Source organism: Mirounga angustirostris, unplaced genomic scaffold (assembly GCF_029215605.1).
Source record: "Mirounga angustirostris isolate CCGP_5_RB_7025 unplaced genomic scaffold, mMirAng1.0.hap1 SCAF_10, whole genome shotgun sequence".
Classification (NCBI taxonomy): Eukaryota; Metazoa; Chordata; class Mammalia; order Carnivora; family Phocidae; genus Mirounga; species Mirounga angustirostris.
The window spans coordinates 55,590,862-55,607,850 of NW_026991718.1; the positions used below are offsets into that span (position 1 = coordinate 55,590,862).

A 16,989-nucleotide genomic window follows, 5' to 3' on the forward strand; every position below is an offset into this window, starting at 1 on the left:
CAATCGAAACACAATCTCTGCTAATGGCGCCTGAGTGTTTTCAGCTCCCAGGTCATTCTGAAGTTACGGTATTTGATTAAATGGTTTCATTACAAAAACGTTTTCAAAAAAAGAAAAAAATGAGAAGTAAAAACATATATTTTAAACAGGCATAATACCAAATCCTACCTTTCAGAAATAACCACAAGTTAGCCACTTTAGCTGAGGTAAAGAACGGGGCAATGAGAAAATATGTAAATAAAAGAATTCGGACTCACAGCTCTTGAATTCAAAGTCTCCACCACCTTCCCAAACTCCCCTCAAGCAGTTCGGGGGCTGAGAGGCTGCACCCCGCGGCGCTCAAGCCCGTATATACACCTGCACGCACAGAGGCGCACGTGCGCGTACACGCGCTCATGCACACACGGATAGACCGTCCTCTAAACCTGGTTTGGGGAGACTCTGCCGTCCTTTTCATCAGCAAGGGGGCGTTTTATAATTTCATTTTGTGGGTGCCTAAATTACAAACATTTTGCTCACCAAAGTAGATTTATGAAGTAACAATTACCTCATTTGGCCATTTTTGAAATTAATCATAGGGTTATGTAACTCCCAACCAAAGCTACCGATTAGAATAAAATAACCCGAGCCCAGCACCAAGTTGTTATAATGCCATCCTAGAGAAAGAAAAAAAAAGGTGATGCCTTTTGAGATTGAGCAATTTACCTTAGTGTTTTGTTTTGTTTTGTTTTAAGAAATTTGAAAAACTAAAATACAGGAAACAAATCACTACCATTGAGAGCCTGGGGATACTTGAGAGGGAAAAGGAAATAAGATGGATAACAAATTTCCCTACAGCTGTAGGTTCAAAGGAGGGGGGAGTATAAGCACAGGGTTCCACTATAATGCCACAATTGTTAAGAATTTTATTTTGTCAATAATTATTTGTAAATCTTTGGCCAAATCAAGCTCTTATCTCTGGACCATATTTTCCCATTTGTAAATGAAAGGATTAAGTCTAAGGCAGGGTTTCTCAACCTTGGTACTACTGACATCTTGGACAGGATACTTCTTTTTTATGGGAGCTCTTCTGTGCATGGAGGATGTCTGGCAGCATCCCTGGTGTCTACCCACTAGATTCCAGTAGGATACACTTTCCCCTGGCCCAGTTGTTAACTATCAAAAATGTCTCAAGACATTGCCAAATGTCCCCTGAGGAGCAAAATCAGCCCTGGTCAAGAACCAGTGGTTTAAAGTAATTTTTAATGTCTCTTTATTTTTAAAAGTTCGCAATGTGAAAACTCCGGGAAGACAAATTGGACATATCAGGGAATGTGCACATAAAAATCCAAAGATGAGAATGTGTGAAATTATCCTGTAAAGCAGAGGTTCTCAATCTTGGATGAATATTAGAATTACCTGAGGAGCATTTCAAATTCCTAGTCTCGAGGACCCAGAGCACGGTCGGGCATCCACATTCACACCACAGGTGCTCCATCTCCCACCATGAGCCACAATTCCCAGCACTTCTTCCTGGGTGCCCACAACGGCATCCCCCCAACCTATGAGATGCTCAAGGAGGAGCACAAGGTGGCTGTACTCGGGGTGCCCCAGAGCTCAGCTCCCGTGACAACCACTGTGATCAACATCCGTAGTGAGACAGCCATGCCCACCATCTTCATGAACTGGTGCTGCCTGGGCTTCATGGCCTTCGCCTACTCCGTGAAGTCTAGGGACCGGAAGATGGTGGGTGACATGTTTGGGGCCCAGACTTATGCCTCCACTGCCAAGTGCCTGAACATCTGGGCCCTGGTCTTGGCCTCCTTCTGACCATCTCATTCATCATTTTTTTTGTCACTGGATCACTGATGATTTCCCAAACAATTTCAGAGATCATAAAACATTATGGAGGGTACTAGTAGCTGCCAGTGGCCTGAGGTTGTCACCTCTGTCACAGCGTTTTATGTACGTGTCAATCTACCATTGTAGTCAATAAAGCACTTGTGTGTGAAAAAAAAAAAAATTCCTAGTCTCAAGGTCAAACCGCTGACGAATTAAATCAGAACTCTGGGGGTTGAAAAATGTTTGGGATTCCAGTGGGCAGCAGTTTGAGGACCACTGGAGAAGATCTTAGTATGAGACAGAAATAACAATAAATCTGTTCATCATTTCTCATTCTGGTAATACTTCAATTCAATTAGCAAGAAAACCAAAAATCCAGTCTATGCTGGCATTTTCATAACACTGGGAAACAGGCCATCTTAAATCAAGCCAATCTCAAACTTTCACTTTAAATGAGGCTTACACCTATTTAGAGGAGAGTACATGGGCATAAAGAAACCTAAACAAAGTCAAAAAGCCCAGTATCTCTGAAGGAGGTGCCACCATTCATCCCTCAAATACTCCGTTCCCTGCAGTTATTGATCAGAGACCATGGCAGCCATTTTCTCCAAACCATGACTGTCGAGTCCATTAATCATGATCAACAGAGATTATCTGTTCCACTTTATCAAGTAAATGACAATCTCATCAAAAGAAAATGTGTGCACTCCCTGGAGGAGGAAGATACACCCTACTCATCTGTGAGTGAAATCAGTCTATGTGGCCAGAGTTGGAAGAGACCTAGACACCCACCCAATGGGACAAAGAACTATCAACATGATTTAACACAAATATGACATAAGCAGTTCAAAGGAGCTACTATAAAGTGGCTAAAGAACCCTTGACTATCTCCTGGGAAATCTATGCTAATTAACTTGATATTCTTTGCAAGGTGCTCACAGTTACCTAGGAAGAAAGTTGTGACATAAAAATATGCAATTCCCTTTAGTGTAATTTTTGTTTGCTGTTATTTGCACAAACAAATATCATTGGCATCCAAACTTTTTCGAACATTTAATCTGTGCCAGGCCCTGTGATAAGCATTTTGTATAAATTATTTCATTTAATCTTCACAATAACCTAACTACTTGGTATTATTATTATTAATATTATTATTATTATTATCCCTCTTCTATAGTTGAGGAAACTGAGGTGTGGAGAGGTTGAGTTGCCCAAGGACCTGCTGCCAGCAGCCACAGGAATGGGAATTAAAACTCAGGCAGTCTGACTACAGAGCCTAAATTCTTGAACATCATGTAATTGGCCTCATGAGTCTTCTATTCATTTGTAAGATCGTGAAACTAGTAACTTGGCATAGCAGTCTTTCAATCATAGATTTCAAAACACTTTTAAAACACATAGTATGTAGGCTTATACCTGTATGATCCAAATGAAGAAATGTTATGCCAGTGTTCGGCAGCACAGCTACAGACCACCTAAATCAGAATGACTGAGAGGAGTTTGTTTAAATACAGAGTACTAGGCCCCATCCCATACCTACCATATCAGAACTTGAGATGCGAAGAAGTCAGGGTGGGAATCTGCATTGTGAACAAGGCCTTCCGGTGGTATTTTTGCCCTTTGGGTTTTTTAGGGGGGTTTTTTTGGGGGGTTTATTATGTTCAGTTAGTCACTGTATAGTACATCATATTTTTGCCCTTTGAAGTCTGAGAACGATTCCCCTAGAATGGCACACCTTTGCATCCACAAAGCATAGCCTCATGCCTGTAAAACTTTAGAAAGAAAATTTATCTCTCCAGAATCAAAATACAGAGAAAATGTAAAGATCAATTTTAAGAGCCAGAAGATTCCCAGTAAGGCAGCCTCCTTAAAGATCCCTGGATGTATTTTAACATACTCATTTTAAGACATAAACCCACTTACCCAAACACATCATACTTTGCCCTGAGAACTGCCTTTCTCTGGAGACCAGAAATCTGGTTTATGAATATCACTTAAGCTGTTACTCAAAGCCTTCAGCACACACACAAACACACACACACACACTCAAACACACACACACATCCGTGCACGAGTTTGAGTAAACACTATGTAACCAGAAAATGAAATTGCTCTCAAATAACCATTATGACTTTTCTTATATGCTCACATTACAATAAAACTCAGAGTGAGAGCTATCAGTGGAGATGGAAATTACAGACCATGCGTTCTTCTACTATATATGAGCCCTTAAGGGTTGGGATGGCATTTTATTCCTCTTTACATCTCCAGTTTTAAGCACATAGTAGGCAATTAATCCAGTTTTGTGTTAAGAAAGAAGAAAGGAGACTTCAAATGAATCAGTAAGCAAATCAATTCCCTGATGAGAAGGAGCCTCACAGGTCATCTCTTACCCTACACAACCTTTGGACAAGACTGCTGTCCAAATACAAGAGAACACAGGAGAACAACCAACTTCACACTTTCTCAAATCTTGAAGCCATGCCTCCTTTCAACAAAAGATAATCACCCCAACTTCTGCAGCACACACATACAACCCAAAGTAAGCCTCCAAATGAAAAATGAAAACCAAAATAAAACATATTGAGGAAGGAAGAGAGAAAGAAGACAGATTGTGGTTAAAAAAATAAAAACAATAACAGTATACAACACACCAGGGGTTGGGAAAATATCAAATTTTCATTTTACAGCAAATATTGTGTTGAGTTTTGCTTCATTCTGCTATTCATGAGTTTCATATTCTTCCTTGCATTAAAACATATTTATCCTGCTTCATTCCCTCCAGTCTCCGTGCAACATGAATATTCACATAACCACTATAAGCTGCAAATGTGTACACACACACCACACACACACACACACACACACACACACACACACTGCTACATCACACTCAGAGATCAGTCTCTTAATTCTTGGGAGATCAGGTACTTAAATAATTTCTAAACTGCTGTGAAATGAATCCGAGGGATGATACTACTCAAACAGCATCAGAGAACCTGCGTGGGGTTGGTTTCCAGCCACTGAATAATTCTGACTTAATATATTCAAAACGTCTTACTCAGGTTCCCACACAGTCACATCAAACCATAAACATCCAGACCTTAAAGAGATCCTAGAATTGTCTGCTTCAGCATCCCTCATTTTGAGACAAGGAAATAAGCTCAAAGTGAAACTGCTTGCCCATAACCAGATGATATGTTGGTGCCTGAGCATCCAATCCAGTTGTCTTTCTACTGTGCCATATTGGGACCAATATTTTGCACTTAATAGATAGTTAGCTGGCAGTTCAACAAGAAAATTCACCTAGAGATCTCTTGGTAATGACTGCAAGATCTAAATTCAATTTCTATAAATAATTGCCAATTTTTGTTACAGTTCCTGAAGAATGCTGGACTCCAATATTCAATATTGTAATAAATGAATTCTAGCTCTTCTTTTTTGTTAACCTCTTTTTTAAGTGTTAGCAGCTAATGGAAATAAAATATTAAAAAGAACAGAGACTTTAAGGTTCAGAAAATCGACCAAGTAGGTATTCCCATTGGCTACATGCTTTCATTTCATAACTCCAACCCTGGCCATATTTGAAGAGGTGATATCCTCTAACCCAGTGCTTCTCAAACTTTAATGTCTCATAAACCTGAAAAAAATGCAAATTATGATTCAATAGGTTGGGGGGACTTGAAAGTCTGCATGTCCAACAAGCTCCCAGGTGAATTTGATGCTGCTGGTCACAGGACCACATTTTGAGTAGCATCCACAATGATCGAGGTATTGACACCACGCAAAACAAGGTGGCAAAGAGTAAAACATCAGTGAGCAGGGCCTGAAAGCAATCCTTAGAAAGAAAATGGCAGCACTGGCCAACCAAAGTTAGTTACCAGCTAATAAAATAATGCCCTCTGGGCCTTAGGTCTACCTTATCTAGACGTCAATGTCAGAAAAACCCACCATGTGATCATTCAATGGCAATAAGTTCTACTTATTCAGGAAATTCATCTCCAAGAAATAAATCAGGAAGCACAAAGGCAGTAGAGGTTGTAATTCTCTGCATTAATACTTGGGAGCAAAGAATAAATGAAACCAGAGCACTTTCAATTGCTTATAAATAATTTCAACACCAAGTACAGAGAAACAGATCTTTAACCATTCAGCCAAAGACTGCAACACCAGGTCCAGCCTATCCTTAGTTTACTAAACAAGCCAAACCATCATGTCTAACAACTTTGCTTGGAAAATAGGTTTTGTGCCAGATGGACATTTATTTCAGAAAATCAAATGGGCAACTTAATTTCAACCTTTCTGATTAAGCAGATCCTAGCCATTCTATGAACATGCGTCCAACCTTTCCCCCAGGGAATTTAGTGGTAACATGGAGAGCATGACCGTTTATTTGGCTTAAGGAACACATTAATTTATCTGGTTTATAGAATTTAAACATCTGACGAATGACAGTGGGGTTGATTTTATTCATCAGCTAATTGCTTTGCCACCTGGAGCTGAAGCTTTATATATGCAGCTTATAAAAGATCTGAAAAGGATCTCAATTATTCTTTAATTTGTTCCTTGAATATAAAGTAGGAAAATCTGGCTTAATCAAACATTGTCTCAATTCTACTGGGATATGTCTAGTTACCTTATAACAAGGTAAGCTTTCATTTAATCATATGATATGATAATTCCCCACTTTCAAGCCAAGTATCCTCTTAGTTACAATCAATTTTCCACTGAAAAAATAAACATTGTCTCTTGACTAAAATCCCAGTAGAGAAAAATAGCCCTTTTTAATGAAACTCGCTGCTAATACACCACACTAGGAATTTCTGTGTAGGAATCCATTAAACCCCTTAATTTGACATTGCTGGTAAATTGCAGAATAAAGCAAGTTCCATGAACAATTCTCTATGCACATGGCCATTCTTGGCACACATAGAAGAAATAGATAATGAGTGCACACACACACACACACACAAGCATTACTGGAATCTATTAAATCTCACTTAATAAATGTTTTAATCAAGTTAATTCTACAATTGATCTGGGAGGGGGAGGAGAAACTAGCAGTCATGCAATGTCTTTAATTGCACCGAGCGAATCTGAAATACCAGCATGTGCTTGAAGGCTGCTAAAAATCCCAAGACATAAAAGCAGTAACTGGCAGGCAACTGGGACACCTCCTGAAATGTAATCTTGCAACAAGCTGAAAGTTAAAAATGTAATGCCATTATTTTAATGACCCAGGGTATTATGGGTTTAAAGCCAAGTATTTGGCCCCCATCTTCCTCATCTCTTAAATGTCATACAGCTCCCGGGATGGGTCAAGTCAAGAGAACAGGGGGGCAGGCATGGCACAGGCTTCCTGGAGCAAAGCAGGTCAGCAACTCGCACCCCATCTGAGAAGAAGGGGGGCATCTGAGGCCTACGACAGGTGAATGGTAGAGGTACAGGCAGTCAGGTGACAATAGACACAGTCACTGGGAGCAGAGACTTGGATTCAAAGGTAGATCCCCTGTTCAGAGAAACCCTGCTGAAAACAAAGGAGAACTCAAATCCATGAGGAATTGTTCTGTGTGGTAAGTCAAGGTACCAGAAGAAAACTCAGGCAAGTGGGTATGTCACAAGCATCCAAAAGCAGACAAGGTTCCAAACAAGAGATTTGACCATAAGCAATAATGTACGGAACCAGGGAATGGCACAGGGATGCAATTTTAGAGTAAAACCAGCTGCATGTCATCATCTTCCAAAGCACTTAACACTGGGCCTTCCTTAGAAGTACTTTATTCACGGGGTGCCTGGGTGGCTCAGTCGTTAAGCATCTGCCTTCCGCTCAGGTCATGATCCCAGGGTCCTGGTATCAAGCCCCGCGTTGGGCTCCCTGCTCGCCAGGAAGCCTGCTTCTCCCTCTCCCACTCTGCCTGCTTGTGTTCCTGCTCTCTCTCTCTCTGTCAAATAAATAAATAAAATCTTTAAAAAAAGAAGTAGTTTATTCAATAAATAGTAAAGCGTAGTCAAATAAAGCCTTGAATATCAGGACTAAAAGAGATCCTAAGCAATACTAATCCACTGAATGCATGGATAACATGAGTCTTTCAGATGTCTAAAGACAGAATAATTTAGAAGGTAAGAACTTGGACTTTACAGTCAAAGTCCTAACCCTATAACTCAGTGGGTGTGTTTCTTTGGGCAGTTTTTGTGCCTCTATAAAAGGAGATAATAATAATAATAATAGTACCTGTTTCATAGGGTTGTTGTGAAAATTAAATGAGATAATCCATTGATAGCAATTATAACAGTGTCTGGTATGTGTGATGACTTAATAAATGTTGCATTGTATATCATCATCCTTATCATCACCATCACCATTGTTATGAAATGAATTGTGTCCCCCCGAAAATTTTCATGTTGAAGCCCTAACCCCCAGTGTGACTGTATTTGGAAACAGGGCTGGTAAATAGGTAATTAAGATTAGAGGAGGACAACAGTACGGAGGTTCCTCAAAAAATTAAAAACGGAGCTACAATATGATACAGTAATCCCTCTTCTGGGTATATACCTGAAGGAAAATTACCTTGAACATATATCTGCACTCTCATGTTTATTGTACCATTATTCACAATAGTCAAGATATGGAACCTAAGTGTCCATCAGTGGATGAATGAATAGGAAAATGTGGTATTACATACAGTGGAATATTATCCAGCCATAAAAAAGAAGGAAATCATGCCTTATGGTGGTAACATGGATGGATCCTGAAGGCATCATACTAAGTGAAATAAGTTAGATAGGAAAAGACAAATACAGTATGTTCTCATTCATATGTAAACTCTAAACAAGCCAAACTCAAAGAAATAGAGTAGAATGGTGGTTGCCAGGGACTGGAGTGGTGTGGAGAAAGGGAATAAGGAGATGCTGGTCAAAGGTACAAACTCCCTGCCCTAAGATAAATAAGTTCTGGGGATCTTAGGTACAGCATGGTGACTATAATAAATAATATTATATTATATACTTGAAAACTGTCAAGAGAGTAGGCCTTAAAAGTTATCACCAGACACACAAAAATGGTAATTATGTAAGGAGATGGAGGTGTTCATCAACTTTATTGTGGTAATCTTTTCACAATATATACACATACCAGTCATCATATTTTACACCTTAAACTTACATATGTTATATGTCAATAATATCTCAATAAAACTGGGAAAACATTTTTTAAAATACCCAGAGATAAAATTATGTGGTCTCTGGAATCTGCTGCAGATTAATTCCATGGGAATCAGATTGTTTATGAGCTGATACTTTTTGAGGCAAGGTGATAGATACATGGGAGTGGGTTTTTCTGTTCTCTCTGCTTTTGTAGATTATTTTTAAAATTCAAAGAAATTTTTTTTAAGATTTTATTTATTTATTTGACAGAGAGAGAGATAGCAAGACCAGGAGCACAAGCAGGGGGAGTGGGAGAGGGAGAAGCAGGCTTACTGTCGAGCAGGGAGCCCGATGTGGAACTCATCCCAGGATCCTGGGATCATGACCTGAGCCAAAGACAGACGCTTAACAACTGAGCCACCCAGGCGCCCCAATTCAAACAAATCTTTAGTAAAAATACTCTGTTCATCGTTCACATCATAATGCTTAGAAAACAAAACATTACAAACATGTTTTTAAGTTAAATGAGGTCATATAGGTGGACCGTCATCCAATATGATTGGTGTCCTTATCAGAAGAGGGGAGAACACCAGGGATGCAAGCACATAAAGAAATGACTACGTGAGGACACAGCAACAAGGTGGCTATCTGCAAGCCCAGGACAGAGGCCTCAAGAGAAACAACACCTCTGACACCTTGATCGTGGGCCTTCGGACTGCAGAACTGTGAGGAAATACATTCCTGTTATTTAAGCCACCCAGTCTGTGGCATTCTGTTATGGCAGCCCTAAAATGCTAATATAGTCACTATCATTATTATCTGGTCCAAGTCCATTGCCAACTAAAGGTAATGGCAAGATGAGGACCCAGCCTTAATACTCTTTCCATCAGCTCCTCCTGCCATATTATTTCCCCAAATTCCCTATTTGGTCTCTTATACTAAAACATTAGCTCCTTATCTGGTAAGAAGAGGCTAAGATATTATTCAAGAAAACAGAAAGTGTAAGAAACATGTAAATCTGAGAGGAAATCAAGTGTCTGTCTCAAAGAGAGCTGCTAGTTCTAAAATGTATACCTTCCCCTACAGATACCCAATAAGCTTAAACAGGTCTAAAGTAGCTGCATTGAGGAAGCTCGGCCTCCAGGGCACAGGCTAGAGCAAGTACACAGGGGGCATCTCCTCACCAGAGCGGGAGCATTCCAAGGAGCTGACCTGGATTTTTTGATCCTTAACCAGACTTCAAGTCACCTCAGTGGCTGCCACTGTAGTCTTGCCTTTCTGCCTCACCTGAAGTTCCACATAGGTTGGAAGACTCCCTCTGCAGACAGGGCTCATTTGTTCCACAAGCAGCTCTGCCTCCCTAAAAAGTGGATGGACTCAGTCATCAAGGTGCCTAAAGCATGGATTGAAATGCAGGATGTACAATTGGTTAGAAATCCACTAGAGATCAACAAATGGCACTGGCACAACTAGAGAGCCACATGCAAAAAATAACTTGGACCCTTCTCTCACATCATGTACAAAAATTGACTCTAAATGAATCAAATACCAAAATATAAGTACTAAAGCTACAAAAGTCTTAGAAGAAAACAGGGAAGAATCTTCATAACCTCAGATTTGCCAATGGCTTCTTAGATGTGACATCAAATGCATGAGCAACAAAAGAAAAAAAGATAAACTGGACCTCATAAAAATTAAAAGCTTTGTGCATCAAAGGACACTATCAAGAAAATGAAAAGACAATTCACAGAATGAGAGAAAATATTTGCAAATCATATATATGATAGAGGGTTTAAATCTAGGCTATATAAAGAACTTTTACAACTCAATAACAAAAAGACAACCCAATTTAATAATTGGCAAAGGATCTGAATTGACATATTGCCAAAGAAGCTATGCAAATAGCTAATAAGCACATGAAAAGATGCTCAACATCATTAATCCCTGAGAATATGAAAATCAATATCACAATGAGATACCACTTCACACCTACTAAGATGGTTATAATAAAAAATATGACAATAACAAGTATTGGCAAGGATGTGGAAAAATCAGAACCCTCATACACTGTTGGAGGGAATACAAAATGGTACACTTTCTAAAACAGTCTGTCAGTTAAGCATGTAGTTGCCATATGACCCAGCAATTCTACTCCTAGTTTCTTCCCAAGAGAGATGAAAATATATGTCCACACAAAAACTTGTACATGAATATTTACAGCAGTATTATTCATAATAGCCCAAAGGTGGAAACAACCCAAATGTCCATCAATTAATTAATGGATAAACACAATATAGTATACCCATACAAGGAATATCAAATGGAATACAAAAAGGAAAGAAGTACTGATACATGCCACAAGATGGATGAATCTTGAAAACATTATGCTAAATAAAAGAAGCCAATGACAAAAAAGCAAATATTATATGAAATGTTTGTATCAAATGTTCAGAAAAGGCAAATCTATAGGGACAAAAAGTTGATTAGTGGTTTCCTAGATCTGGGGGCTGGGGGTAAAGTATGGAGGTTCTTTTTGGGGTAGTAAAAATGTTCTAAAATTGACTGTGATCATGGTTGCACAGCTCTGTGAATAAAGTGGATTGTAAAAAAAAAAGTAAAAAAACAAAACAATAAAATGGATTGTACACTGTAAATGGGTGAATTGTTTGGTATGTGAATTTTATCTCAATAAAGTTGTTCCCAAAAAATGCAACAGTCCCCTCTGTGTTCAGACCCTTTTTCTCAGTCTTAAACATTCCATATTTTGTACTCTCTCCGCCAGAAGGCCCATTTGCGATGCACAAGTATGCCTCTGTACCACCTTGCAGGTCAAGCTCTCATTTTCAATCCTGTGCTCTTGGCCTTCCAAATTCCCTGTATATCCACAGTTCTCCATAATCTTCCTTTTTTTTCCTTCTTTTTTTATTTAAATTCAATTAGCCAACATATAGTACATCATTAGTTTCAGATGTAGCGTTCAGTAATTTATCAGTTGTGTATAACACCCAGTGCTCATCACATCATGTGCCCTCTTTAATGCCCATCACCCAATTACCCCATCCCCCCCCCACCTCCCCTCCAGCACCTATCCTTCCTAAAGAACATTTTATTTTCCAGAATTCCATCATTTTTTCCAAGATAACTATTTGGTATCTTAATCACAGATAACAAGTCGATTTCCAATAAAGCCAAAATGGAAAGGTCGAGAAGATCAAACTTCCGCTCTCAAATCTTTTGCTCCAAGCAGACAGATGTACCAGCTGCAGGTGGAATGTATGTCACACGAAGAACATATATTTTCTTCCCTATTTTCAGATACTAACAGTTCAGATATCCAGTAAGGTTTGGGATTTCTAAATTCACTTTATTAGAATTAAAAAGTAAATTACCAGAGTGGAAACTATCTGGATAACCAGCAAGAAAACAGCAAATTAACCTCCCACCCTATGCCTATAATGAACAATTACCACACTCTCCAGTAGTTAACCATTTCTACATGCTATACGCATTCAAAATTATCTGTCTTTATTGAGCTTCCAAAGTCAGTTATTGTCTGAGTTTTATACCATGGACATCTGCTCCTTAACAGTAAACCAGATTGTCAGGGTACCATAAAGTATCCCCCTGAATAAGTGCAGTTAAAGAGCTCTTTGAGAGCTCAAGTAAGTCAGCCTATCTTTCTCAGGCAGAAAAGAAGGGATCAAAATAAATAAGCAAAACAAAAAAGTAAGATGATAGAATAAGGATCTTGGCTTTTGTTATTGCTTCCTTTCTTCCCATCTCTCCTACACATCTCCAAAAATATAATTTCAGAGAAAACAATAGGGTGATTTTTCTTTAAAATGAAGAGGAAAAGGGGTGCCTGGGGGGCTCAGTCATTAAGCGTCTGCTTTCAGCTCAGATCATGATCCCAGGGTTCTGGGATCAAGCCCTGCGTCGGGCTCCCTCCTCGGTGGGAAGCCTGCTTCTTCTCCCTCTGCCCGCCGTTCTGCCTACTTGTGCTCTCTATCTCTCTGTCAAATAAATCAATAAAAGCTTTAAAAAAAATGAAGAGGAAAAAAAGAAGATTGGAAACAAATAGGCCATCTGTTGACAATGGATAATTCTGGATACTGAGAATATGAATAGACTTTAATTTTCTTCTTTTTACTTTTCTGTATTTTTAATTGTTCAAAAATAATTTTTTAGATAAATAAAATTTAAAAACATGTCCCATGTCTTTCAAAGCTCTGTTCCCACAACCCCAACTCAGAAACTTTTTTTTTTTTAAAGGTGGAGGCAAAAGGAGAGGGAGAGACAGTCTTAAGTCTTAAGCAGTCTTAAGCCCCGACACAGGGGATCTTACCACCCTGATATCATGACCTGAGCTGAAATCAAGAGTTGGACGCTCAACTGACTATGCCACCCAGGCGCCCCCTAACTCAGAAACTACTTCAATAAAATATCCTGGCAGGTCCTGGCCCGAGAAATACTGTAATTTTTCTTTGGAAATCTTTTTGTTCCCCTTCTCCCTTTTTAATATTCTCTCCCCGACCTACCATCACAGCTCTGTCCCTCACCCAAGAATCTATACTTTCCCATCTGGGCCTTAGAAGTCATCCCTTTGAGGATTATTGGCATTTTTTTTTTTTTTTACTTTTTATTTTGGGATAACTATAGATTCACAGGAAATCACAACGAAATATACAAGCAAGGCCTGTGCACCCTTCACCCACCCTTCCCATATGTTGGCATCTTGTGTAACTATTACCCTATAATGCAATATCAAAACTGGGAAATTGACATGATACACATAGTGCTTATTCAGATTTCACCAGTTATACACCTGTGTGTGTGTGTGCTGCCCTATACAATTTTATTACATGCCCAGCTTCATGTAACCACCATCATGATCAAGAGCCAGAACGAGTCCATCACCACAAGACTCCCTTATGCTACCTTTTTATAGATACATTCATCCCCTTCTTCCCTCTACCTGGACATCTCTAATCCCCAGCAACCATTCCATCCCTGTGATTGTTATTTCACAAATGTTTTATAATTGAATCATGTAACATGTGTCCTTTTGGAATTGGCACTTTTTTTTTTTGTACTCAGCATAATATCCTTTAGGTTCATCCAAGTTGAGTGTGTCTCAATAGCTCATTCCTTTTTTTTTACTTACAAATTCTTTTTTATTTATTTTTAATTTTTTTATTTTATTATGTTATGTTAATCACCATACATTACATCATTAGTTTTTCATGTAGTGTTCCATGATTCATTGTTTGCATATAACACCCAGTGCTCCATTCAATACATGCCCTCTTTAATACCCATCACCAGGCTAACCCATCCCCCCACCCCCCTCCCCGCTAGAACCCTCAGTTTGTTTCTCAGAGTCCATAGTCTCTCATGGTTCTTCTCCCCTTCCGATGTCCCCCCCTTCATTTTTCCCTTCCTACTATCTTCTTTTTTTTTTTTTTTTTAACATATAATGTATTATTTGTTTCAGAGGTACAGGTATGTGATTCCTTTTTTTTTTTTTTTATGTGATTCCTTTTTATCACTGAGTGGTATTCCATGGTATGCATGTACCACAGTGTGTTTGACCATTCACCCACTAAAAGGCATTTGTGGAGTTTCCAGTTTGGGGCTATTAATAAAGCTGCTATAAACATTCCTTCACAAGTTTCTGAGTAAACATAGTTTTCATTTCTCTGGGACAAAAGCCCAAGAATGCAATTAGTGGTGGTGTGGTAATTGCATGCTTAGGGGGTTTTTTGAGCGTTTTTTTTGTTTTTGTTTTTGTTTTTGTTTCTGTTTTCTAAAGAGGGAGGGGGAATGGACAGAGGGAGAAGCAGAAAGAGAATCTTAAGCTGGCTCCATGCCCAGTGCAGAGCTTGATGCAGGGCTCGATCTCACAACCCTGAGATCAAGACCTGAGCCTAAACTGAGTTGGACACTTAACTGACTGAGCCACCCAGGCGCCCCTGCATGTTCAGTTTCTTAAGAAACTGCCAAACTATTTTCCAGAGTGGTTGTATAATCTTACATTCCCACCAACAATGTATGAGTGATCCAGTTTCTCCACAATCTTGTCAGCATTTGGTGTTATCACTATTTTTTGTTTTAGCCATTTTGAAAGGTATGAGTGATATCTCATGATTTTAATTTGCATCTCTAATGCCTAATGATGTTGAACTTGAACACTTTTTCATGTGCTTGTCACCTGTGTATTCTCTTCAGAAATGTCTGTTCATGTCATTTTCCCATTTTCTAACTGGATTGTTTGGTTTTTTAATACTGAGTTTTGAGAGTACTTCATATGTTCAGATATGTGACTTGTAACTGTTTTCTCCCAGTCCGTAATTTTCTGTAATTTGTCTTTTTCTTTTTTTGTTATTATTATATTATGTTCAGTTAGTTAACATATAGTACATCATTAGTTTTTGATGTAATGTTCAATGATTCATTAGTTGCGTATAACACCCAGTGCTCATCACAACATATGCCTACCTTAATATCCACCACCCAGTCACCCCATCCCCCCAAACCCCTCCATTCTGTAACCCTCAGTTTGTTTCCTGGAGTCCAGAGTCTCTCATGGTTTGTCTTTTTCACCCCTCTTAACAGAGTGCTTCACAAAGAAAAATTTTTAATTTTGATAAGGTCCAATTTTCCCTTCTATGGACTTTGCTTTGATGATATCAAATCTAGGAGCTCTTTGCTTAGTTCAAGATCACAAAGACTTCCTCCTTTTTTTCTAGAAGTTTTATAGTTTTATGTTTCACATTTAAGTCCATGATCCATTTTGAATTGATTAATGTATAAGGTGTGAGATTTAGGTCAATGGCCAGTGTTTTGCCTATCCAATTGCCCCAGCACCATTTATTGAAAAGGCTATCCTTCCTCCACCAAAATGCTTTGGCTCCTTTGTAAATAATTAATTGAGTATATTTATGTGGATTTCTTTCTGGGTTCTCTATTCTGTTCTATTGATTTGTGTGTCTGTACCTCTGCAAATACCATACTGTCCTGATTATTGTAGCTGTATAATGAGCCTTAACATCAGGAAGAATAATTTCTCCTACTTTATTCTTTTTTTTCAAATTTGTTCTGGCTATTACAGAGCCTTTCCCTTTCCCTATGAATTTTAGTACAAGCTTTTCTGTGTCTACAAAAAAAACTGCTGAGATTTTGGTAAGAATTACATTAAGCCTATAGATCAATTTAGAGAGAATTGACATCTTTATTGTGTTGAGTTCTCCAATCTACATTATATCTCTGCAAATATCTAGAGCTTCTTTCATTTCTTTCATTAGCAGTTTGTAATTTTCAGCATACAGTTCTGCACATTTTGTTAAATTTATACATAAGTACTTCTTTTTTGCAACAATTGCAAAAAGTATTATATTTTTATTTTGGTTCACTGTCAGTATAAAAAAATGCAGTTTATTTTTGTGTATTGGTTTTGTATCCTTCAACTTTATTGAGCTTGCTTAGTTCTAGAAGGTTTTTTTTGTAGATTCTTTTAGATTTTCTGGGTAGACAATCATGTTGCCTGCAAATAAAAACAGTTTCATCTCTTCTTTTCCAGTTGTATCCTTTTTATTTCTTGTTCTTGCTTGATCACACTGGCCAGAACTCCCAGTACTATACTGAATAAAAGTAGTGAGAGCAGACATCTTTGTCTTCTTCCCAATCTTAGCATAAAAGCATTCAGTCCTTCACCATTAAGAATGATGTTAGCTATAGTATTTTAATAGTTTGAGAAAGTTCATGACTGATTCTAATATACTGAAATTTTTTATCATAAATAGGTATTAAATTTTGTCAAATGTTTCTTCTGCCTCAATTCATATTATCATATGATGTTGGACTGGTGGATTACATTGATTCATTTTCAAATATTCAATCAGCCTTGCATACCTGGAATAAATACCACTTGCTCATGGTCTATTATTCTTTTTATACAGTGTTAGATTTGATTTGCTAAAATTTTGTTGAAGATTTTTGCATATAATTTCATGAGATATTGGTCTG

At 38.4% G+C, this 16,989-nt stretch overlaps 1 protein-coding gene across 1 annotated transcript; it reads left to right on the forward strand.

The window, feature by feature from the left end:
* The first annotated feature begins 1,485 nt into the window (after nucleotides 1-1,485).
* LOC123850499 (interferon-induced transmembrane protein 3-like) lies at nucleotides 1,486-2,998 on the forward strand. The gene is made up of 2 exons (XM_064573575.1): nucleotides 1,486-1,799; nucleotides 2,956-2,998. The coding sequence occupies exons 1-2, from the start codon at nucleotides 1,486-1,488 to the stop codon at nucleotides 2,996-2,998; spliced, it is 357 nt and encodes a 118-aa protein (XP_064429645.1).
* The last annotated feature ends 13,991 nt before the right edge of the window (nucleotides 2,999-16,989 follow it).